The following is a 17,249-nucleotide window of genomic DNA, read 5'->3' on the forward strand; positions in this document are numbered from 1 at the left end:
GCCTCACTGCAGTATTTGTAGGATCTACCTGGCATCGAGTCCTGGCCCTGCCGTTTACGAGCTGTGTGACCTCTGGGTAAGCTTCTTGTCTTCTCTGGGCCTCAGTTCCGTCATCTCTAAAATGGGAATAATGATAGTACCTATTTCAAAGGGCTGTTGGGAGGATTAAGCGAGTTCACATACGTAAGGCCCTCAGAGCAGCTCTTGGTACATCGGAAATGCTACAGAAGTGTTTGCAATTATTATTCTTGGGACCGTAACACTCCCTACACCTATATTGCTTTATAAATACTTTCTCTTGGCACATGGATATCCCTGATCCAGTTAAGCTTCTTCAACACAGAAAACTGCTCCCTGCCCCCAATTCATTACCACTAGGATGAAGGAGATCTGAAGAGCCTGAAGAAGGAATCAAAGAAATGTGGGCGCTAGTTTAACTAAGCAGCATTTTAGTGTAAGCCAGTTTCTAGAGATTTGATTTATGCGATAGAAAAATCTGGAAAAGTCTGTTTCCACTAAAACATTTTGTTGGGAATAGAGACACAGTGGCTCACAGAAAACACCCATACCCAGAATCTCTCTTTCTCTGACAGCTTCCTGGGAAGCATACAGATAAAAAGCTGCCCCTCCTTGAGCCTCATTGAAACTTGCACTTCAGCCACCCACATCCTGACCGCACCCTGGAATTTTTCATCACTTGAACTGGACACACATAAGAAATCCTAAATTCCAATACCCCACCCTCTGACCACAACCTTCTAGCCTCCAGTTCTCCACTGGTTTCTCTGCCCTTAGACCTGACTTCCTGGCTCCTTGTTCCCTCCACTTCCCACAGCCTTCCTCACTCCCCTTCCAAGGAAGCTGGTCCCCGAGTTGCTCACCTTGACCATTCTCTTCAGTACTTTGGAATTCTTTTATGACCCTGTGCCTCTGCTCTGAGTAAAACCCGACCCGCGGTCGTCACCACACCCACCCTCTGTGCTCACGCTGGTGGGAGGCTCTGCTCCAGAAGGCCCTGTGATGGTGTGGATCGGGGCTCTGCCCTTCTCCCTGCCCGGCCCCTCAGTCTCTAAGACATTCACCCCACTCCTCAACACCTTCTCCACATCCACTCCTCTAATTCTCAGAGGAGGACCTTACCTCCTGCATCTCTGAGAAAAGTGAGGTCCTTAGATGTGAAGCACCTTAACTTTCTGCCCTCCTCCCTTCACTCATCCAACCACTATCTCTTGAACGCCTGTTCCGTCCCAAGCACTATGCTAGGTGCTGGGAATGAAGCAAGGTGCATTCTCTGCCTTCATGGCACTTACTCTCTGGTGATGGATGCAAACTTATAAAATACAAGACTACTAAGAAGTCCAACTACTCACTGTGCTGTGAGAAAACCCAAACTACTTGGGCACATCAGTTGCCAGTCTCAGCTGAGCCCAGCTTTTGAGTCATCCCAGGCCAGACATCAGACATGCAAGGGAAGAAGCCTCCAGATGATACCAGCGCCCAGCAATCTGAGTCCCGCCCAGCCATTTGAGGATTCCAAACTCAGGCCCGACACATTGCAGAGACAAGCTGTTTCCACTGGCTCTGTGCAAATTTATGACCCAAACAACCCAAAAGTCTATCCCTTTACTTATGTCATTCTTTCTCCACCTGGAAGACACTTCCAATTGTCTTTGCTTGGCTAGATATTTCTTATTCCTTAAGACTCAGTTGAGGCCTTCTCTTCTCCAGAAAGCATTCCCTAAACACTTTGGTTGGGTTGCGTGGCCCTTCTCCAGGCTGCTTTAGCATACCTCTTTTTTAGCATTATATAGAAAGTACTTATCTTTGTTCACCCAGGATTTTATGTGTAGAGCCAGCCTGGCACAAAGACGCTCAACATATGCTTATTAGCTGAAGTGAACAGATGCAGACTCCACGGAGCTGGCCCCAGGTAAATCTGCATGGATGTTTGTCTTCAGCGCCCTCTGCCTTCTCCAGAGCACCCTTCACCACCACCCTCCAAACCTCCTTTGCTCCAATTCGCTTTCAGTACCACAAATCAGTGAGGACTGCGAATGACACGAGCTTAGAGTGTCGGCTAAGCTTATAGGGCAGCAAGAGCCTTGAAAAGCACCATTTGGGTCCATGGATTTGCTAAAGTCTAATCACTTAGAACATGATCATATACCAGGGATTGGAGCTAAACTCACTCCTCTGCTTCCTGAGACGAGAGTGAGAGCAGAGCTTGAGAAGCGGAGCCACACTGTAGTGTAGGTACATGTCCAAGAGGAGAACCACCAGGGAGAGTGAGAGCAAGGGACAAGTCTCAGGACTAGACAGGGACAGGAATGTCCGTTCAATATCTGCCCCACCTTTTGGTGCCCACGCCTATGCATTTGAAGACTTTTGTCACTACATTAGCACTTTTTGGGAGTATTTCATGATGACATAACCCACCCACATTTGTACTCTAAGATGCCATTCCCCTTAGTTTATTTGGCCAGGGGTGGACCCAAGCTGGGTCAGAGTCTCACCTCTGGGGATCTGGAATTAAGACAGTCTCTCTATGTGGCAAGAACAACAGTAAAGCTGGAGGGCAGCCAGATTACACAGTGTGGACTCGAGAGCAGAAATGAGAGACCACAGTACTGATGGCTCTGCAGTCTTAGGTGTCAGCCATCTGTGCACAGGTTCTGATATCCTCCCCCTACCCTGTATCCTTAAAATAATCCTCCTTTTCCCTTTTGGATTTCTAGTCATTTGGGTTGCTGTTGCTTACAAGCAAAGAATCCTAACCGATACTACTGTGGTTCTCAAACTGTGTGCCAAGGTACCCTGGGGCACCATATTGCACTCACAGGGGTGCTACTACTCTTACTTGGTTCAAGTTGTTATATTGTTTTCAGTATGTCTTTCTATGAGCTGTATGCTCTCTGTAGGTGAGGATGTTTGTTGACCACCAAAGAGGTGAGGCAGGTTGAACAGACTGTTGGGAGAATACCTGAGGGATGGATGGGAAGGACACTGGACGGTGTTCAGGGTGGCCATGTGATCCTGATGGAGAGAACAGCAGGACAACTCTGGGGGACAAGCAGATGGATCCAGGCATGGGAGGAGAACACTCCTGCTAGACTATAGACTATACACATTTTGGTAAGGGAGGTAATTTAAAAAGCAAAACCCTAATCATGTTGTATTTCTGGTGTGCAGCAGACTGAAATTAAAGAACTTAAAATATCAGATAAATAACGCTGACATTTTTGCGATCATATTGAAAGAAAATGGATATGAAACTAATTAAAAATTTTACATTTATAAATCAAAAGATTAAACTTTGCTAAAATTCACTTTACAAAGAACACGCCACTGGACAGGGGCCAGGGCTGGGAGCAGAGGGGGAGGGTAGCTCAGCTTTATTTCTGAAAATCACTGACAAAACAATAAAATGCCCAAACTAAGCAGACATTTTTAGTTACAATGCAAGCTGAAGTTTCATATTTATTTATGAATTCAATGTAAAAAAGAGAAATGTGTGGAATCAGCAATAGGCAGGTCCTTAATCCACTTTTAAATCTTTTCCCACCAGCATGGCAGTCACAGGGTGCATACTTGCTCTGTGCTCTTGGTAGGTACGGATGGCTTGATCATGGGATTTATCAAAGGCAGCAAGGTCCCTGCAAAAAAAAAAAAGAAAAAGAAAGATGGATAACGACTTGTTTTGGCAAGTTTTATTATACTTGTAAAGTAAGTGAAAAGCAAACAGATTAACCATGGCTATGTATATCATGGTTATTATTTTCTTTTTTCAGAAGTCCTGCCAAACCCATAGTCAAATAACTTCACTAGGATATTCTTAAATGGTATCTTGCAGCCAAGATACAACTTTTTCCCCTTGTACCAAGCATTCTTTTAATACACATCAAGCAGCCTATTCTTCCATCTCATTGCAACATTTGAAGCAAAAAGGTTTGCTTTACCTGCTCATTTCTTCTTGCACTTAACTTCAGACTCTTTTTTTCCTGTCCATGCCCACTCACCAATGATCATCTACTTGCTTTTAAAGATCTCTCTGTATACAGGATTGTCTTCGATTTATTTCTTTTCAACAGTGTCTAACCCTATTTGGCCCATAATAGGTAATACATATATAATGCTTCTAAAAAAACTAATGAAATTATCTCAAATTTTAAGTATTTGGGAGTGTTCATTCCTATGCCAAACTTATATCTATAATTTTAAGAAATTTAAAAATATTTATTATTTTTAGGTTGCATTTTACAAAGTATTTTAGCAACAACACAAACATTTAAGATTTCTCTTGCCCATTCCTTATATATACAAAGCACAGTCTGATTTGGTTCTTACTTGAATAAGGGTCGTGTGAACTTCATTCTTCCTTGTTCAGTTGCCATTTTTAGAGCCAAAGGAATTGCTTCCTCCCATTTCGATTGAACGCACAGCCGTAACCATCTGAAAGGAGGAATTTTGGGGGCCGTGGGGTCGGAAAGGAGGAAGGGGCAGTATATGACAGGTATATCTGAAAATTACTTTTGTAATGATGAACAACCCCATTATAGTTACATTGTCCACCACTTTATACTATGTCTTTATTCTGAGACTCTCAAATTCCTTATATATACAATGTAATAATTGGAGAAGAGAAGGAAGAGGAGTTTGTTCTTGAAAAAGATCACGTTTTAAAAGGTTTGGATTACACAGGTGCTCATGTAACTTAAGAATGCAATTTCTGAAGGAGATAAACTTTGGTTCAAGCCTTCCCCTAAAAATTTGAACTAAGAAAGATTAATTACTTAACAGAATCAAAGATTTCTTACTATTCCCACTTCAGAGTTGATTTGGCTAGTTGTGGAAGAAGGCCTATTTACCAGTGGATCCTTAATTCTAATTTTTTTTAAAGGCAAGAGGAGCTTAGAACAGATCCTAACAAAAGATTAATATTATCCTCTTACTGATATTACAACTATTCCTTAAAGACCACTATAATTATTTATATAGATGCAGTAAATTTGACAAGGATTTCTCAAGACTCATGTATGCCACATAAAGTACTTCCCTTTCTCCACTTTCTAAACTAGTTTTCTACTTTCTTCCACAGAGACAAGTTAAAATGATGTACCTGAATCGTATTTCAGAATTGTTAATGGCATTGAAGTTGTACACCTCTTGCATTCGCTTTATGTGCCCCAATGGAAGAGGTGCCTAAGAGCAAAATAAAGAAGTAAGATGTATCATTTCAACAGGATTCCTGGGAAGAAAGGAGCTGGAGAAAAATTCTTAGCCAGATTAAAATCCTAAATATTTTATAATATAGAAATAAGTTAGATAAAAATAAAAGAAACAAATGCACACTGAGATAAATTTTGTGCAAACTTGTTCTGGATAAGGATGTTCTATACTAGGAGCAATGGGATAATTTAAGTTGCAAGGTACGTAGAGAATTAAATGAGAATTACTCTCCTCAGACTTTTTCACATATATAAATATTAACTTTCTGACCCTTTCTAGAATCTTTCAAGTTCTTCCTTATACCCTACATATCTTAAATTCATTCCATTCTCCAGATTAAATCACAGTTCCTTAATTTTTTCCTCACTGACTCCCCCCAGATTTATCTTTGTATATTTCTTCTAAAATCCCTTTTAAATTTTCTATATCCCTACAAAATAGGATTTTTTAAACTTTTCTATTACAGATCCCATTCAGAATCTGTTGAATAATATGGACCCTTTCCTTAGGGAAAAAAAAAATACATTTGCCATATATACACCAACTTCCATATACAATTTCAGGGGGTTCATAAACCTCCTGTGCCCACCTTAACCCACGCTGAAAGGGATAACAAGTTCGGGTAAAGGAAAGAAAGAATTCAGTATGGACAAGTAGAGAGTGTGAGGTGGCCGCGGAGTGCAGGCTGCGGTAACTCTCCTCGGCAGTGAGCAGCTCACCTCACAGTAGAACCCTCACTCCACACCCACAGCCATCTCTGCTCTCACTGACTGCTAGACCCTTCCCAAAGCGTTTAGTCCAACTACACCCCACGTCCACCCTGGCAGTCTGCTGGTTAAGGTCACCTCCCAGGCTCCCTCCGTTCCCCCATGTTTGCCTGCCCTATTCCCCAGTCATCTGTCACGTTTTCTCTCTTCTTAGTCCTCGGCCACATGACAGTGCTACAGACATTTGTGAAACCCTGAGGACTCGATGCACTAAAAACTGATTCTCTAAGGCCCCCCGTTGGCTTAAAATCCTCTTGCTCATTTTGCGTCAACTCCATAGGAACTCCTGTTCAAAGTCTTCTCCATTCCTCTCAGGGTCCTTAGACCTAAGAGTTCCCTATAATGTAATAGTAACGACCTAGTCATTATCTCCCTCTCACAAGGCAGCATCTCCTTTCAGTTTCATGTATTCTTTTAATTACCTGGACTTGAAACCTTAAAATCTGTGTAAACAGATTTTCCTGTTAACTTCCAAATCCAGTCAGTCACCAAACCCCACGCTTGCATCCGGTGTAATCTCCCTCTCATCTGTCCTCTTCTTTCCTTTCCCCTTTCCCGCCAGCTCTCTCCCTCAGGTCCTGTACTCCTGCGAGTCCTCCAGCTGACGTCACCCGCTGTGTTCCTCATGTCAATCAATCCAGCCTTCACATCACCAGTGGATTCATTTTCACAACCCACCATTTCATCAAATGACTCTGTTAAATATGTTAAATCCTTTCCTACTGACTAGAATCAAATCTAAAATTCTTAGCTTAGCATTCAAGACTCACCGCAACTGATCCTACCAGCCTTTCCGGTGTTATCTTCCTTCACTTCTTCACCCGGAGCTGCAGCATACTCCTGCAACCCTGGGCACGCGCCCTCACTCGCTGTTCCCTTGGACTTGAACTTCTACCTCCCTGCTGATGCTGCTGTGCTCAGACTGAGCCCACTGCTCCCAAATCCTTCCTTGATTACACTCGTTGGAAGGGAGTCCTTCTTCACTAATTAAGCTTCTCTCAAACAATACCTAAAATATCCCTGCTTTTACTGCTAAAGCTTGCATGTGTGATCTTTCCTACTAGATTGTAAACTTTTTGAGGACACGGTCTATTTCTTTCTTACATATTTTTATATTCAGCACCATACTAAACATAGTAGGCATTCAATAGATGTTTTTAAATGAATGAATTTTATAAACTATTTTTTTCCATTAGTTTCCACAGTAATGTTTTTTTCCATGTTGGGTTTGACACAAATGCTGTGCCTTTATGCCCATTTTAATTGCTAATGTTGTGAGCCAGTACTTACTCTCTGGAGCAGCTGTGCTAAAAATTCATTCAACTGATGAGAAGAGAGATCTTTCAGGTCTGTGGAGTTGAATGAATTTAAATCATCTTCTTTGGCCTAAAATAAATGTTACCTGGTTATTTCTATTCATGTACAATTTAGCAATATTTACTGGTTTATCTGACATAAAAGTAAAAATTAAGAAGACGACAGAACTACAAGAATGCATAAGATTGTAAAAAATAAATTTTAGCCTTGAATAATTCTGAGATTGCATCAGTATAACTTAAAGAGCTGATATGACTCCTAAAATCTATATTGCTTAAGGAAAATTAAACTATTAATAATAAAAGTAGAGGAAACTTTTGATACAGAGATTTACTATTCATGATATATACATTTCCAAAGTAAAGAAACATTATAAAAAGTATGTCAACTAACTTACAGGTCAATTCAAAAATTTGGGTAAAGGATCGAATTGCATATTCTTTGAAATATCACACTAATGAGCTGATAGGCCACAAACTGATGTTTCCCTTCATCCCCAGACATTTTATTTTCCCCACTTAATCTTGGAAGTCATCCAAGAAAAAGAAAAATGGGTCTGTACTTTTCAACTTAGGATTCACTGCCAAAAATCTTTGAAGATCTGATTAAGGAATATGAAATAAAGCTTTTCAAAGTAAATGTTTTTAAATCTTTTTAAACCGGTTATAAATTCTTTTAAACTAGGGTTTTTTTTTAATTTTAAAAGAAATATATGCAAATGCTAAAAAAAAAATTAAACAGGACCAAATGCAAAATTCCTTTGCTTTTGCTCGCTGTCGCCAAGTCCCATTCCTTAGTCAGCAGTATTGTTCCTTGTATATCCTTCCAGAAAATGTAAGGTGTCTATATATATCCTTGCAAAAAACATATTATTTTATACCTCCCTACCCCTTTAGAATTCCCCTTAATATCAAAACTTCTTCCCTCTTTAGAACTTCACCTCAATGTCACAACTTACAGATCTCATTCTCTGCTCAAAAACGTGCAAATGTAAACTATTAAGGATATATTCATAAGTGGTAAAAACATAAAAAGCAAGGGAATGATAAGGCTCAGTTCAAGGTCATGGTCACCTTGATGGGTGGGCAAGGTGGGTAGAGAGGAGGAAGAGACGGGGAGGGCCAGGTACATGGAGGTACCTATGTGTACAACCAGCCTACTTCTCTAACAGGCAGCTGCTTAGATTTTATATTTTCTTCGAAAAAAAAAATCTTGAAGTTAGATCTAAAAAATCAGGAATGCTCTAACTTCGTTATGATGTATGAGAATCTCCAAAAAGATGTTTATATTTTATTTAAAATTAGAGCATCTTTTCCCTTCATTTCTTGTTCATTTTCCTGATTGGCATTACTCCTGATTTGGGTTTTCTTCCTTCTTCTGGCTCAAAGTGGGTTCTCCCAACACCTGGAGCTTTCTACTCTTCTTTCCTATTCTCCACATCAATCAGTTTTCAAGTTCTTAACTAGCTATAAAATTAAACTTTAAAAATCTCTTTCAAATCTATTAATATTTCCTCCTGCACTGTTCTAAGGCAAGCTGCTCAAGCCTTCTTATCTGAACTATTATTGATACCTTCCTAGCCGGCCTTACTAACTGTTAAGTTTGCCGTCTTAACTGATCTTACATATTACACTACCTGATTAATGGTCCTAACACGGAACTCTGATCATTTCGTTGCAATTCAGAAACCTTTAAGGATCCACTCCTGCCTAGAGATTATGTTAAATTCCTTAGCCTGACATGTAAGTTCCTCCATGACAGACAGCTAATTTATCTTTCCAACCTTGTTTTTCCTCTACTAATTCATGTATTCATCCAACAGTGCATAAATCTGGATGGCCCTGGCGAAACAGAGATGAATAAAAACAAGTCCTGCTCTCAAGGAGATTAGAGCCTGGTGAGAGAAACAGTCAAGTAGACAAATACAGTAAAGGCCTTCTTATAAATGAGCTCCACTAAAAATGCTTGTCAGATTAAAAGCAATCCTCTCCATGCCCGCTGGAACATGACTGCCACCCGGGGCATGCTGCCCATGCAGAGTGGGTGGGCCCCCTCCAGTTCCTAGGCTCTTCTGCTTCCACCTGCTGCTTTATGTGCTACCAAGTCAGCTGTAATTGTTTCCAAATGTGTTCATGTCAGCTGTGCTTATAATTATGAAATCTTGTTAAATAATAGGAAATCGGTGAAAGAGGAGTGCCGAAGGAAAAAGAAATTTCTATAAATATTAGGTTTATCACTTTGGAAAAACTAAGCATTAACTTAAAAATTGTCATAGAAAAAATGGTGCTGTAGAATTTGCAGACAAGATCCTTGTAAAAGATTGGGATAACAAGGGGCCAATCCCATGGCCAAGTGGTTAAGTTCGTGCGCTCTGCTGTAGCGGCCTAGTGTTTCATTGGTTTGAATCCCGGGCGCGGATGTGGCACCGCTCATCAAGCCATGCTGAGGCGGCACCCCACATGCCACAACTAGAAGGACCCACAACTAAGAATATACAACTATGTACCGGAGGGCTTTGGGGAGAAAAAGGAAAAAAATCTAAAAAAAAAAAAAAAGACTGGGATAACAATAGGAAAATTCTAGAAGGATCTACAGATTGCTTTGTAAGTGTATTTAAATTCTGTTTCCACTTTAAAGAAACTGAAACTGGAAATCACAGGTGTGTTATGAATGTAGTTTATGCAGCTGACACATAGCCTTGGCCCATAGTAAAAGTTTAAGGAGTTTAGGTTTTAAGTTAAAACAAAATGCCTTATGATCAGTTTCTATGACATCTTGCTTTAACCAACTTTTTCAGCTAAGTGACTGGTTAACTGATTGGTTCCAACCTTATAAGAGTACTTTAACCACAGCACAAAAAAGCCAGAAGTGGTGTTAGAGGGCTATTTATGGGCCTCTCTGAGAGGTGAGGAGGGAGAGCCTAACTTAGCCTGGGGTGGGGAGAGAAGGGAGGGGTGCTAGGAAGCAGAGCGCGCAGCCTTGTACAAGGCAGCAAGGCATGGAGTAACAGGATCTCAGTGGAACTGCAAATAGATCAGCGTGGCTGTAGCCCCAAGGCAGAAGGGAGGGGGAGGGCTGAGAGAGGAACCCGAACAGGCTCTAAGCTCTAACCAGACTGAACTCCCCCCTCCATGCATGCTCCACGTTTTGTTGCTGCTTTTAATAAAAACCTTTGTTTAAACACTGTCCCTCCCACCCAGAACGTCCTCCTCTACTTCATCCACATCCAAACGGCATGAAACCCAGCTGAAACCTCCTCTCCCGGAGGACGCTCTCCTTGATGCGGCAGCCAACTCCACTCTCCCACCCGCGGCAGAAGTCAAAGCGCCCTCTGTTGACCTCTTATGCCTTCAGCTGTACTTTTTCACGCTGCTCATCACCTACTGCTCAGTATTAGCTATTTATAAGTCTAATTTCTTTAATTAAACTGCGGCTGCTTCAAAAGCAAGTCCATCTCTTTCACAGTGCTTGGCATAGCATTTTGTATGTCGTAGAAGATCCTGTTAAGAAATACTGGTTGAATAGCCTTTAGAAACAAGTTTCAAAAAGCAACATCTAAGTTTGTTGCAGATTATAGGATGAAGGGTAGCAGAATATGCCACCCCGAAATACGCCTCTTTGGTGTCCTGGTTATTTTGAGCTGTAGGCTCCTGGAAAACAGCAAATGCAGGGACAGGCTTTCTCTGAACTCTTATCTGCCTAAAGATGGATCGTCCAAAAGGGGCTCGATTGTCATGAATCCCCCGCTGGGAGTTTCATCAACCAGGGAAAACTGACTCTTCACAGGAGAGGAAGCCACAAGTGCACATACCCAGACAAGCTTTGTCACAAACCATCGTATCTCCCATCTATTCTTCCAAGGGCCCATTCATCTTTTATAAAAATCTCTACTCTAGAGGCCTATGTGCCCCTACTCCTGTCCCTATTAAGATGGTATTTAACTCTGAATTCTAAAGCTACCTCTGAGTTACTCATTTTTCCCCGGGCATCTCCCATGTATACATGAGGTATCCATGTCAGTAAACTTCAGTTTTTCTCTTGTTAATCTGTCTTTGGTTACAGGGGTCTCAGTTAAGAACTCAGAAGGGTAGAGGGAAAACTATTTTTCCTCCCCTACAATGATTATTCTTAAATTTTTCATTATTTTCCATTAAAGAATTATCCACGGCACATCCTCACTCTGGTTTCTCCAAGGGTTACGTTTCAGTGAATACATGAAGAAGCTCCTCTTTAGGAAGTTTCATAGACGCGAAAATAATACTGACAGAGCAAAAGGGCTCAGTTCTTCCCTCACTAACAGCTGCTATTAGCGGGCACCTAAGATCACTTTAGATTTACCTGGTATGTGCAAGGACTATATTTGAAGTAGTATCTTATAAATAAATGATTTACGAGGAAAAGAAGATAGGGAAGATGCAAATATTTTTGCAAACCTTCTTTACGAATCAAAAAGAATCAAGAAAAATCAGAACCAATACCATCAACATCTATTTGTTTTCCCTCTCAAACTTAACTTTACACCTTGGGGACTGATGTAACATCACTCTGGACAAACCTGACTTGCGAATAGCTTTTCAAAAGCAAGCGTTCATGAGTAAAGTACCCCCCACCCACCTTCATGAGTAGAGATATATTTGTACTATTCAAAAAGGAGTAAAAAATCACATATTGCTACTCACAGTAATCCATCTTTGACTTAAGGCAATACAAGCATTTGTCAGAGTCATATCATAACTGCAACGAGGAAAAAGTATTAGAGATTAACTTTTATAAAAATGCACATGCTTCTGCATAAATGCAATTTTGAAGTTACAGAACATACTTAAATTTCAAAGTTCTTTTTAAATAAAGACAAAGAACTCCAGAGTGATGGAAAGAGGAAATCTTCTACCTGACTTAAATATTACTGGCATCATCTAAGAACTTGGGAATCCAAGTGGGTACCAAATTCCTGAAACACCTGATTATTCTTCAGAGAGAATGCCAGAACACCTCAGCAAAGACTGTCATGTGCTTCAGGAGTCTGTGCGGAAGGAGGTGGGACGCAGCTGGGCATATTTAGTGTTTACTGTATGGCAGGAACAGTTCTAGGCACCCAGCAACATGATAAACAACAAACACAAAGGCCTTGCTCTCGTGGATTCTACCCTCTGCCGTTCCAACCACCTAAACATCCAACAAATCTACCAGCACCCATGTGACAGGCACTGTTCCAGACGCTGGGGAAACAATGGTGTCACAGGTGACCCTTGGGAGACTGCAACATCATGTGATGAGTTTGTTCCTCTCATTTCAGAACAAAGTGGAAATAACAAACTCTGACCATTAAGCAAAGCAAGCTACACCAAGATTTGTGTGTTCTTACCTTATAAAATAAATCATATGTTTTACAACAATGGAAGAGACCATGTAATACGTGCAAATTTCTTGTGAAATAGTCCTCTTTGTCCATACATCACGCTCGCTTGCTGTGAAATGTTTCTACTGGAGAACAGAGGGGTACCTGCCCCTGAGGGCCCAAATGAAGTAAGTTTTGATTAGAAGTTACCTTGAACCTGCTTCAAGGGAGTTTGTGCCCCAGGGGAGATGATAAAGGGTCAGAGCAGTGATGGCCTTTGAAGCAGCAGCCAGTTGACCTTCATGAAGCAGTCAGGCTGGGTTTGCCCTCAAAACCAAGTGGGATCAGAGGTCCCCGACTGCCAAGGCAGTATGTCACCTTCAACTAGAATGTTACTTAGCACCGACTTCACAAGGAACAACAGGACAGAAAAAACCTTTGGTCTGTTTCTTGTGCCCTGAAACTTCCTTCTCATCGTAATGAACAGAACTGGGGGAGGGATAGACCAGGGAAGGGAAGCAACCCTTATTTACGGCAAGGGTCTAAGAAAAGCAATGAGCAGAACCAGACAGGAGCCCCGCTCTCACAGTGCTTCAATGCAGTGAAGGAGAAAGGCTTGAATAATCACCCAAATAAATGAAAATTACTACTGTAAAACTACGGCAACAGCTACAAAGAGGCGATACCAAGAAACCCTAAATGGGAGATATGACCTGGTTAGAGGGCTGAAGGAAGGCTTCCATGAGAAAGTGGTTCTTGAGCTGAGAGTGGGATTAAGTGGGGAAAGAGTATTCCAGGTGGAGGGAAAATCACGCTCCCGGCTGGGACATGCAGGAGTGGGCAGCCTCCCCGACTCCTGGAAGACCAGGCTTCAGGTCCCTCATGTGAGGAAGGTGTTTGGTTTAAAAGGCAGTACACTAGAGACTACCAGGGTTTGAATCTCAACTCTTATTACTTACTTACTGTGCAACCTTAGGCAAGACACTTTACCTGGCTAAGCCTAATTTGCCTCCTCTGGAAATGGGGATGATAATTAATAACCCTGCTGTAATGACTAACACAATACTTATAAAATAGGAAAAACTACCTTATTGTAAAGGTTTTGAAGGAAAGGGCAATATCTTACCCTTCTCTGTATCTCTCATCATCCTTGTGCAGAAAGGAGGTACTCAGTAATTACTTGTAAAGAATTGAACTAATTTATATTTATACTATCATGGAAATTATTCTTTTGGCCTCAGGGTTAAGGTTTAAACAGCTAAGGAGTCTACTCTCATCACTAACTAGTAACAGCTTCAGGAAGGCATAAAACCCTTTCAGAGGAGCTGAAAGGATCTAGGGGAATGAGAAGGAAAGCAGGAACAGTTAAGGACTTACTGGGGTTTCACAGGGGGCAGCCCAGGAGAGTAGAGCCAGGCATTCCAATCGACTTGATTGAGAATATCAACCTGGGAACAGTAAGAACATCCAGTTTACTACAGAACACTCTTTTCTTTGCTTTTTATTTTTTATTATTTATTTATTTTTTGAGGAAGATTAGCCCCGAGGTAACATCTGCAGCCAATCCTCCTCCTTTTTGCTGAGGAAGACTGGCCCTGAGCTAACATCCGTGCCCACCTTCCTCTGCTTTATATGTGGGATGCCTGCCACAGCATCGCTTGACAAGCGGTGCCATGTCCGCACCTGGGATCTGAACCGGTGAACCCTGGGCCACCGAAGCAGAACGTGCGCACTTAACCGCTGTGCCACCGGGCCGGCCCAGAACAATCTTTCTATTGAAAGAAAATCTGAAGCAGACTTTTAGGTCTTCAAATCTATAATTTTGTCTATACTGATGTGTCAAGATAATTTCTAAGTCACTTTTCTAAAATAAATTTATATTAATCAATGGGGTTCTGTTACAAAATTAAAATAGGCAAATTAAATATATACAAAAAATTTCTGAAACATACTATTGCAGATCTCTCTGAAACAGGAAAATTCCACACATTAGTTCATGCTGTTGAGATCACATTTTAAATAGGAAAAACTACAATGAAAGGCTGAGTCTTAAGACAAATTCTACACCAATACCACTATTAAGTAATTCAAATCAGCCTAACAAATAACCATTAAATAAAGATATACTGGGCATGAAAAAGAAGAAAGCTTTTAAAATCCAACCTTATCTTTGAAGTGGGAATACAGGAAATCCTTCCAGTCATCAGTGGTTATGCTCTTGTAGGAAAATTTCTTAACATAAGCCTTTAAGAAACCTAGGAAAACCTCTAAGAGTTTAAAAAAAAAAAAGATGAACAGAAGAAAGATGGAAAAGTCAATTAATGGAAAGGTAATTATTTAACATATTTTTTAGTGCTTGGCATTGTACTATTAACCACAGAGAATAAAGAACACTGAGAGATGAGGGAAACCAATGAGGACTTTTAGAATGAAAGAATGTTCAAAAAAAGGAGGTAAGACTTAAGTTGGGCCTTAAAGAATATATGTAATTTGGGGGAAGGGAGAAGAGAAATCCTAATTACAAGTAAGAGGACAAGACAATAAAGACACAGAAAAAGAATACACAACACAAGTTTTAAAAGCAATGACCCTGGTATGACTAGAAAGGGGGAAAATAAGACTGGTCAGGCAGAATGAGTGCAGGTGAGGGAGGGCCTTCCAAGTCAGTCAACAAAGGAGACGACCTACTGCCCATCAATGGGGAAGGTTATGTAAGCTTGGCATATCTATACCATGAAATACTATGCTGGCACTAAAAGGCATAAGATAAATTTGTGTGCACTGACATGGAAGCATCTATGTGAAATATGGTTGAATTAAAAAAAAACACAAATGGGGGCTGGCCCAAGGGCACAGTAGTTAAGCTGATGCTCCACTTCATCGGCCCAGGGTTCACAGGTTAGGATCCTGGGTGCGGACCTACACACCACTCATCAAGCCATGCTGTGGCCGCTTCCCACATATAAAGTAGAGGAAGATTGGCATGGATGATAGCTCAGGGCCAATCTTCCTCACCAAAAAAACCCCCCCACAAATGTAGAACAAAAATATGGTATGATTCATTTTCTGTAATTCAAATAATTATATTTATTTGTTTGTTCATTTACACTTAGGAAAAGATCTGGAACCATACACACCAAACTGCTAACAGTGGTTTCCCCGGGGAGTGCAAAGTGTTCTGAGGGACTCTCACCTGTTGCTCTTATAAACTTCTATACTGCACAAAGTTTTTTCAATGACTTCATACTATTTTCCTAATTTTTAAAATACTGATGAGTTTTTTTTTTTTTTTTTTTAAAGATTTTATTTTTTCCTTTTTCTCCCCAAAGCCCCCCGGTACATAGTTGTGTATTCTTCGTTGTGGGTTCTTCTAGTTGTGGCATGTGGGACGCTGCCTCAGCGTGGTCTGATGAGCAGTGCCATGTCCGCGCCCAGGATTCGAACTAACGAAACACTGGGCCGCCTGCAGCGGAGCGCGCGAACTTAACCACTCGGCCACGGGGCCAGCCCCCTGATGAGTTTTTTGTTTTTAGTCAAGCTGCACAATTTAGAACTCAGCAGTTATTCAAAGTTTTAAGCAGAGACATAACATTAGAAAATGATATGGATTTCTCCAAGAGCTATGCACAGCATGAACTAGAAGAATAAAATGGAGCAAAAAGAACAGTTAAAAAATTCTCCCTTATTCTTCCCATTACCCTCAAAAAGAAAAAAAAAATCAGAAAATGCCAACGACTTGCCTGGTCCTCCAAGAAGCTGTTCAAGGTAAAAGAGCAAAGCAAAGCCCTTCTCATAGGGAACTGAGGAATAGGCTACGTCAGGGTCTACATTCGTCAGATCAACCACCAGTTTGGTGAAAGGATGCGTATCCCCAAAAGTCTTTATCTGCAAGACACAAAATTAGATGAATGTTCAAATAGGAAGACTGGCTGCCACTGTGCCAACAGCAAATAAGGAAGGGTGACTTCACTCAGCAGCATCACTTTAGGGGAGTCTAAAACCTAAACAAATGTAGAGACTGGAAATTGTAGGATGTGTTGGCATACATTTCTGGAAGTCTATTCATGGAACAGCTACTTGTGTAATGTTCCATGATATTTCTTGCCCAATAATAGGCTTTGCTCTTATAAAAGACTAGAAAAATGTTTCAATGCCTAGTCAGGAAATTTAGCTTTCAGGAGAGAGCACTTAAAAATGACATAAATATGCCAAATAAAATTCAAAGACCGTACATTAACTGCAAAGCCCCAGCGAGGTCCTACTGTTTATGAACATGAATAGTATTCATAATATAGAATAGATAATGACTAATATGTATCAACAGAACATTATAACAGCATCTGCTTGATTTTCCACATCTGTAGAAATGACTTTCTTGTTGCTACTTAGTAATGATGCTTTACAAACTACATCTTTGAACACCCATACAACTTTGGATATATGCTTTTAAAAGGATCACTCATTTACCGAATTCTGCAGCTCTCCCCATCCTCCCAGAGCATGAAAATGTCTGAACTTTTCGCCAAACAATCGTCCACAAATGTGGCGTTCCAAGTATACAGTATGTCCTTCATTTAACCTGAAAAAATTAAAAAAAAAAA

General features: G+C 40.8%; 1 protein-coding gene across 2 annotated transcripts in view; it reads right to left on the minus strand.

Annotated features, from left to right (window-relative positions):
- Nucleotides 1-3,377: 3,377 nt before the first annotated feature.
- Nucleotides 3,378-17,249, minus strand: part of LTA4H (leukotriene A4 hydrolase) — a 32,761-nt gene continuing 18,889 nt past the window's right edge. The window contains exons 11-19 of one of the 2 annotated variants that reach the window (XM_014850706.3): nucleotides 17,116-17,227; nucleotides 16,389-16,533; nucleotides 14,812-14,915; nucleotides 14,026-14,096; nucleotides 11,990-12,044; nucleotides 7,284-7,379; nucleotides 5,117-5,199; nucleotides 4,345-4,449; nucleotides 3,378-3,653 (exon numbers count right to left, since the gene is read on the minus strand). In XM_014850706.3, coding sequence (XP_014706192.2) covers nucleotides 3,536-3,653; nucleotides 4,345-4,449; nucleotides 5,117-5,199; nucleotides 7,284-7,379; nucleotides 11,990-12,044; nucleotides 14,026-14,096; nucleotides 14,812-14,915; nucleotides 16,389-16,533; nucleotides 17,116-17,227 — 889 coding nt within the window. In that variant the 3' untranslated portion in view covers nucleotides 3,378-3,535. The remainder of the gene's footprint in view (nucleotides 3,654-4,344; nucleotides 4,450-5,116; nucleotides 5,200-7,283; nucleotides 7,380-11,989; nucleotides 12,045-14,025; nucleotides 14,097-14,811; nucleotides 14,916-16,388; nucleotides 16,534-17,115; nucleotides 17,228-17,249) is intronic. The other variant, XM_014850707.3, reaches the window with a different exon arrangement.

The sequence above is a fragment of the Equus asinus genome, chromosome 4, assembly GCF_041296235.1.
Source record: "Equus asinus isolate D_3611 breed Donkey chromosome 4, EquAss-T2T_v2, whole genome shotgun sequence".
Taxonomy (NCBI): domain Eukaryota; kingdom Metazoa; phylum Chordata; class Mammalia; order Perissodactyla; family Equidae; genus Equus; species Equus asinus.